The sequence below is a fragment of the Stylophora pistillata genome, chromosome 13 (genome assembly GCF_964205215.1).
Source record: "Stylophora pistillata chromosome 13, jaStyPist1.2, whole genome shotgun sequence".
In the NCBI taxonomy this organism is placed as follows: Eukaryota; Metazoa; Cnidaria; class Anthozoa; order Scleractinia; family Pocilloporidae; genus Stylophora; species Stylophora pistillata.
In genome coordinates this window covers 6,912,701-6,919,566 of record NC_142531.1, presented here as the reverse complement: position 1 = coordinate 6,919,566, position 6,866 = coordinate 6,912,701, and the positions used below count along the sequence as shown (strand labels likewise).

Sequence of the window (6,866 nt, the reverse complement as noted above, 5' to 3'; positions counted from 1 at the left end):
AAACTGTCCACAATTTGATGATGAAGCGGAATTTTTGGTGACTAAGGACACTTTTCATAGTTACTCTGAATGCATCACTGATCAGAAACTTTAATTTTCCAAGATAGTCGGCTAGTTATTAAATTTTCATAATTCCCTTACACCTGCCGGAATTCTTCGTGTTTGCTATGCCATCAGAACTTTCAGATCATGAAAGACAAAAAATTTTAAATTAATTTCGGTCCGCAAACCAATTTCCATAACAGGAACAGCTGATTTTGGCTATTAATTTTCAAACTGACGCAAATTTTCAGCTTTTGCCTCATGTAATTTTCCAAATTAAACCTAAACGAGCTTGAACAATTCGAAGTTTTAGGTAATATTATCTCTGAAAAAAATGTTTTTGCTTTCCGGCAATTGATATCCGGTTGTGGGGAAAACAGAATTTTCTTACGTCAACTCGAACTTCAATTTAAAAGGCTTACACCCCCAGCCTTGACACTCTGTTCGTTCAGTATTTACACACATCTCATTATTTCTGTTATCCGTTCTTGTGGAAGCATAGATGCCGCGGAAAGGCGGAAACGGTCGACGTGTAGGGGCTGTATTTGAACAGAAGCCAAACATTGGAGCCAAACATTTTGGCGCTTGATTCCAATTTCTTAGAAACACTTACTGTAAAAGGTACTCCTCAGTAGGGTGTTTGTGTACTGTCTAGGCTATCAAGAAGAAGCTGAGAAAAAATTTTTCTTTCCGAATGATGGACGAGTTTTAATTACTGCGTTTTCAAATCGCAAAAGCATTCATTCTGGTTGCAAAACAAAGGAAAAGGATATCGCTATAGGGCTTGGTAAATAGTTAGGATATTGAAAAAGGAAAACAACAGGAAACATAAGTTTTTCATCTTCTGAAAAAGTTCACCTTTGCATGAGCAGTCTCCAAGTGAAGAATGTCTCGATTTCTTTCAAGGAATATGTTTGTCGGTTGGTTGACTCTATTAGGCGTGAGTACATTTCTTGTTGAGATGAAAATGTTGAGTGATGGATCTCCAAGGATTTTTATTCCAGGAGATGTCATGTTGGCCGGTCTAGCGCCGATTCACTACCCTCCGGGTACAAGAGAAGAAGATCCCGAGCAGAATTCACACGGAAAATTCTCTCGTCATTGCGGGGGACCGTTCAACTTCCGCGGCCTGCAGCATGCTGAAGCGATTCTTTACGCTTTGGATCAAATCAACAAAAACGAAACCTTACTACCGGGAATCTCTCTGGGTGTCGACATCAAAGACACTTGCAACAGCGTTGATCATACGATTCAAGAATCTTTACAGTTCGGTTTTATCCGTGCAGCGTATATGCGCGCAGAACTTGACAATATTCGAGCCTGTGGATTGACGCTTAACGCCTCTACGCTGAAAACGTTGCCAGAAATGGGCGTCGCTCTTGTAGGAGCTGCTTACAGTGGAATTACAATCGCTGTGGCAAATCTAGTAGGACTATTCCACGTGCCAGTTGTTAGTTACGCCTCCACCAGTCGGCTCCTAAGTGACCGCAAGCGTTTCAAAAACTTCTTACGCACTGTTCCGTCTGACACGTGTCAAGCTCAAGCCATGGTTGACATCATTCGCGAGTTGGATTGGAACTTCGTTTCAACTGTCGCCTCAGATACGGAGTATGGACGCTCGGGAATCGATGCTTTTAAGCAATTGATCGGGAGCAGTCGGAACTATTCTCGTATTTGCATCGCCGTCGATGAAGTCTTCACCGTGAGAACACCCAAGGCGAAAGTGCGCGAAATTATGTTGAAGATTCGCAAACATCCCGAAGCGAAAGTGATCGTACTTTTCGCCGAAATGAATGATGCGGATTATTTCATTAACGTGGCGCGGGAGGAAAACATGGCTGGTTACATCTGGATTGGTTCTGACGCATTCGCTCGATCTTACTCGGTTTTACGCAACAACAAAGATATTTTAAAATACTGGATCAACATAGAACCCAACTCGAAAGTTTTCGAGCCTTTCAGAGATTATTTTGAGAACATCACTCAAGAGCGCCTGAAGCGAAACCCTTGGTTGAAGGCTTACCGACGATACGTTAAGAAACTGTTGAATTCAACTGAGCCTGTCGATTACTCTTCATATACGACAACCGCAATTGACGCGGTGTATGCCGTAGCGTATGGCTTGCATAACATGTACCGCTGTTCCGACAAGGCTTGTCTTGTCCACATATCGAACACAATACAATCTGAAGTGTATAACTTCATCAAAAACTCTTCTTTTGCGTCGCCCTCTGGTCATCGAGTGTCATTTGACGATAGTGGAAGCGCTAAAGCTTACTACAATATCATCTTTCTTAACAATCGTGGCGGGAAATATTTCTTTGACATTCTTGGGAGCTGGTATTTGGGAGAGAGGTTTAAATTTTCCTCTCGATACGAGCTCCACAGACATCCTTTCAGTGATTTTCAGTCCTTTGCAAGGTGTAGTCCGAGATGTAGACCTGGGCATTGGAAAGACCCTAAGAAGCACTACCCAGAATGCTGTTGGAGCTGCCTTCGCTGTGATGGCAACAGTATCAGCAACCAATCAGAAGCGACGGCGTGTGTGAGTTGCCCGGAGGGAATGACAGCCAATAGTGGCAAGTCCTATTGCATTGTAATTCCCTCAAAAGAGATATTTCACACCATCCCCGGAATGGCAGTAGCTTGTGTCAGTGGGGTAGGAATATCTGCTGTTTTAGTAACCTTTGTGTCGATATTTAAACAAAGGAATACGCCGATTGTGAAGGCCTCTAGTCGAGGAATTTCTTACGTGCTTCTGTTTGGTCTAGCATGGTGCTACGCCCTTCCTATCGCTTTTATATTGCAACCGACATCCCTGTTTTGCCAAATTCACCCGTTTTTAATCAGCACTGGCGTAGCTTTGGTGATTGGGGCACTCTTGACGAAGACCAATCGTATTGCGCGGATTTTCAGCCCGAAAACCATGCGCACTGGCAAGGCTTACTTTCTGAGTAACAAGTGGCAGCTGCTCTTTGTATTGCTGTGTGTCCTGGTTGAAAACTGTATTGCAGCCACATGGATCATCGTCTCGCCGCAAAAGCCCGTGAGAGTCACGTACGGAAGTCACCAAGTCGTGCTGGAGTGCATTGGCGAATCTCTAGAGGGCGTGACGATATGGGCGGTATTCAACGCTGCTCTCATTCTTCTCTGCACGTACCAAGCCTTCCTCGTGCGCAAAGTTCCCGCAAATTACAACGAAGCCAAGTTTATCACCTTCAGCATGGTCACTGTGTGTATTAGCGGAGCGGTCTTCATTCCAACAGCTTTAGGGACCAAGGGACTCTACAGGACAATTACAGCTTGTTTTCTTTTCATACTTTGCTGTACTGTAGCTCTCGTTTGCCTTTTTGGACCAAAGTTGTACGTAATCCTCTACCGCCCTGAGAAAAACCTGCCTCATGAGCCCAAAACCGAACTGAAGCCGACCGGAGTTCTTCGACCCCAATACTGTCGATCCATTTCTTCCCTCAGTACGCTGACGATAACGAACTCGTTGGAAAGTTTGGACAATTCACAGCCAACGAGTTACCACCACACAGGGGCTCTTGCTAGTAGACTACAATAGTTTTAAGGCCACACATTTCCTCACAAGTTGGTCTATTTTTCGTGACTTGATCTCTGAATGAGGTATCGAGACTATTAAGGATTTGGAGGAAGTTTAGCATCGTCAAACTGTTAGCTTAGATAACGTTATCGCTTCCGAGTGCTTTATTTCTGATATGCGTGTAGGCCCTTGACATCTATTGCAACTTTCACGGGAAGTTCCACGGGGGAAATTATTTTAAACGTCTGTCGATCCTATACTAGTGCTTAACTATACCATGGACACAATTTGGACTATTAGGTTAAGGGTTCAGCCTATAATCACCGTTTCCCCTTCAGCGGCAATATGGCATTGTACCCGTTGTTGCTCAGGTGATATTTTTCTTTGTTTGGGTGTGAACATATTTGTGGAATATCAGCAAGAAAAGGTGTAACAAAACTCGCCAGGTAAAGAAAAAAAAAAGCAGAAAAAAAAGAAAGAGCCACTATTACCTTTAGAAAGGTAATCGGTCGTAAGAGTAAGCCACATAACTAGTGACTATAATCCCGATTCAGTTAATTATTTGGGCGAAAGGTGAAAGTGTAGTACGATCCATCAAGGTGAGTGTAGTCCTTAGAAAGACTGTTGTCGGTGGTGGTGACGGACGTTTCGACAACCTATGCGGTTGTCATCATCAGAGTCAAGAGGGTAGCTATCGCTCGAATGTTCTTTTTCCAGTTCGTACGATCCCGATTGTAAGTTGGCAAGACACCTCTTATACCCCATTCACACCAAAGCCTAAACATGCTTTAAAGCTGTTTCGTTAAACATGTTTTAACACAACAGCTCCATAGAAACTGCTCAAATCAATATTTGGTTGACTTCAAATGTGGCACATTGAAAATACAATTTAGCAATTGCTTGAATCTTGTGGAAAATTTAGTTTTTCAGTTCTCTGCTTCTGATTTTTATTCAGTTAAACCTGGTTTAACCAAACAAGTTTTCTGGTGTGAATGGGGTATAAGACTAGTTACATGGGGGTAAAGTTGCCTCGACACCAGCCCGTGGGAAGTGGCAATCACCGTCAAGCAAGCACGGTCCACACAAGTAAATAAAAACAGGTTAGATGTTTGTACAAATTCAAGTTTTAATCCTCAAACTTTAAATAATTAGTTAATAAACCCTTTCCCTGACTAGCAGCAAGTTTGCAACTTTGGCTACTGCACCTACAAATGAAGGATTGCAAATGACTAAACTAGAAAAGTTAGGGCTGCGCTTTCATGATGCACAAAGCCTAAAACCGATCATTGGATCAACTTGGGGAAAGAAAGCTCTAAATGTGCAGTAGAAGTACGTCTATATTTCCTAGAGTTTTATCCTACAAGATTTCTCAGAAAATGAGTCAAATAATGTTCTTTTCAAACACCAAATTACTCGAAGTAATTGGTTCCTATCACAACTACGAGGACAATAAATTACCTTGAAAAATGCTCCCCAAATTACTCAGCACTATCCGGGAAACCGGCAATCGTCTCGGAGGAAATAAATTAAATCTGAGCTCATGTCTTCCTTGAACTTGAAGCTCACGGTGTTCACCAGCGATCGGAGAATGTTCACTCTTATTCGGAAATTTGCTGTTAACGAAAGCTGTTCCCAGCCTAATACCACGTAATTATACCAATGCTTAATATAATGTCTTCGTATCTTTCAATTAAAAAAAATAGATATTTTCATCACGGTCACTCCACTGAAATCTAACTACATGACAACATTCCACAAACCAGCGGAAAAACTGGATAAAGAAAAAAATTTGCAAGTTAGTTTCAAATGTTCAAATATGTTTTTGCACATATTTGTTCCTGAAAGGAAAGCAAAGAAAATCCAGGAGCCGATGAAATTACACACCTACACTGCAAACAAGATTTGCAAGCGTATGCTGTCTAAAAAATTAAATAAAACTTCGAAAAGTTTATTATTCAATACAGCTCGGACTCTACCCAAAATTAGTCGTAATTGCAAGCAGATAAATCTTTCACCCACTGAAGTTTCACAGAAAAATTTGACCTCAAATTGTTCACACGGGCCCTTAACTAACGCTAACAAATCCTAACCACACGCATTCTGGAATTGTCATAGTATCACCCTTGTAATCTTTTAAATACTTTGAAGAAACAATCCTCAAGCAGAGCTTGAAAAAAGTTTCCCCAACTATATTACATAATTCAATTTAATTCTGCAGAAGAATCATTCACAGAGAAAATTTGCCAAGATAAATTGAAACACATAAACAAACAAGAAACCTGTAAATAGTCAAATAGCCAACACTAGTCTAAAAAAAATAAATATGTCTTCTTGATTATTCAACAAATTCCAAAAAAATTAATTCAGATTCTATTTAGTTTTCTTTACTTATTCCAAGTAAGGTGGAGATGGGCTATAAAGAGGAACAGACAGTCCAAAAATTGTTTCAAAGTTCATTGTTGTTCAATTCAGGGATATACCTATTCCATTAAAACAAAATCATTTCCTTAATCTTTTCATATGCCCTTAAATAGTGGGTATCTGACTATCCATGGCTTTGGGTAATATTAGTATAAAAAAGTCCTGTAGAATTTGTAAAATTTAAGCTCCCAGTTTTGGAGCTCCTGAATCAGGCATTGATGAGAAACCCACCTTGCATACAGAATTACTTCCCTTTAAAGCCTGGTTTGCACCTTCACTTTTTAATCGGAATTGTAAATTTCCAAGAATGAAAGTTTTTTCTTCTATCTCATCTAACAGTGAAGAATATACTTTAATTAATCTCTCTTTTTTTCTTTCTGCTGAGATGATTTGCTCAGAAGTCATGCAATAGGCCTCGTTTTCTAGTCCAAACTTCATCTTTATAAGCTGAAAATGGGCTGACTTCATATTATCCACAATCAGTTCATTAACTTTTTTTCTCCTTCTAATTTTTTTTTCTGTGGGGTGGGGGGAGAAGATGGAACTTTATGTCATATATTAACTTGTGTTAAGATCATTCAGAATATCAGGTAGCCTGCTCGAGGCTCTAGTCAGTAGAGACAAGTGAAGGAGTAGGTGAATGGTACAAAACAGTTCTAGTTGTCAGGGAAACACCTGCTAAAGCTTGGTAAAATGTATCAGTGATGTAGCTACATTGTCAAAGATCAAATTTAAATGACATTTTTACCTAAAATAAATTACTTAGATATTGACACTTTCATGTCACACTCACTTACTAATTCAAATAATAATGCACCTTTAGGACTCAAGATTCCAGAATATATTCTGAAATTGA

At 40.4% G+C, this 6,866-nt stretch overlaps 1 protein-coding gene across 1 annotated transcript; it reads left to right on the top strand.

Annotated features, from left to right (window-relative positions):
* Positions 1 to 798: 798 nt before the first annotated feature.
* Positions 799 to 3,753, top strand: LOC111344854 (metabotropic glutamate receptor 3). The gene has a single exon (XM_022952120.2). The coding sequence runs from the start codon at positions 929 to 931 to the stop codon at positions 3,608 to 3,610; it is 2,682 nt and encodes an 893-aa protein (XP_022807855.2). The 5' UTR covers positions 799 to 928; the 3' UTR covers positions 3,611 to 3,753.
* Positions 3,754 to 6,866: the final 3,113 nt, after the last annotated feature.

Coding starts and splice junctions, on each gene's coding strand:
- LOC111344854 (XM_022952120.2), top strand. CDS start 929: ATGTCTCGATTTCTTTCAAGGAATATGTTTGTCGGTTGGTTGACTCTA.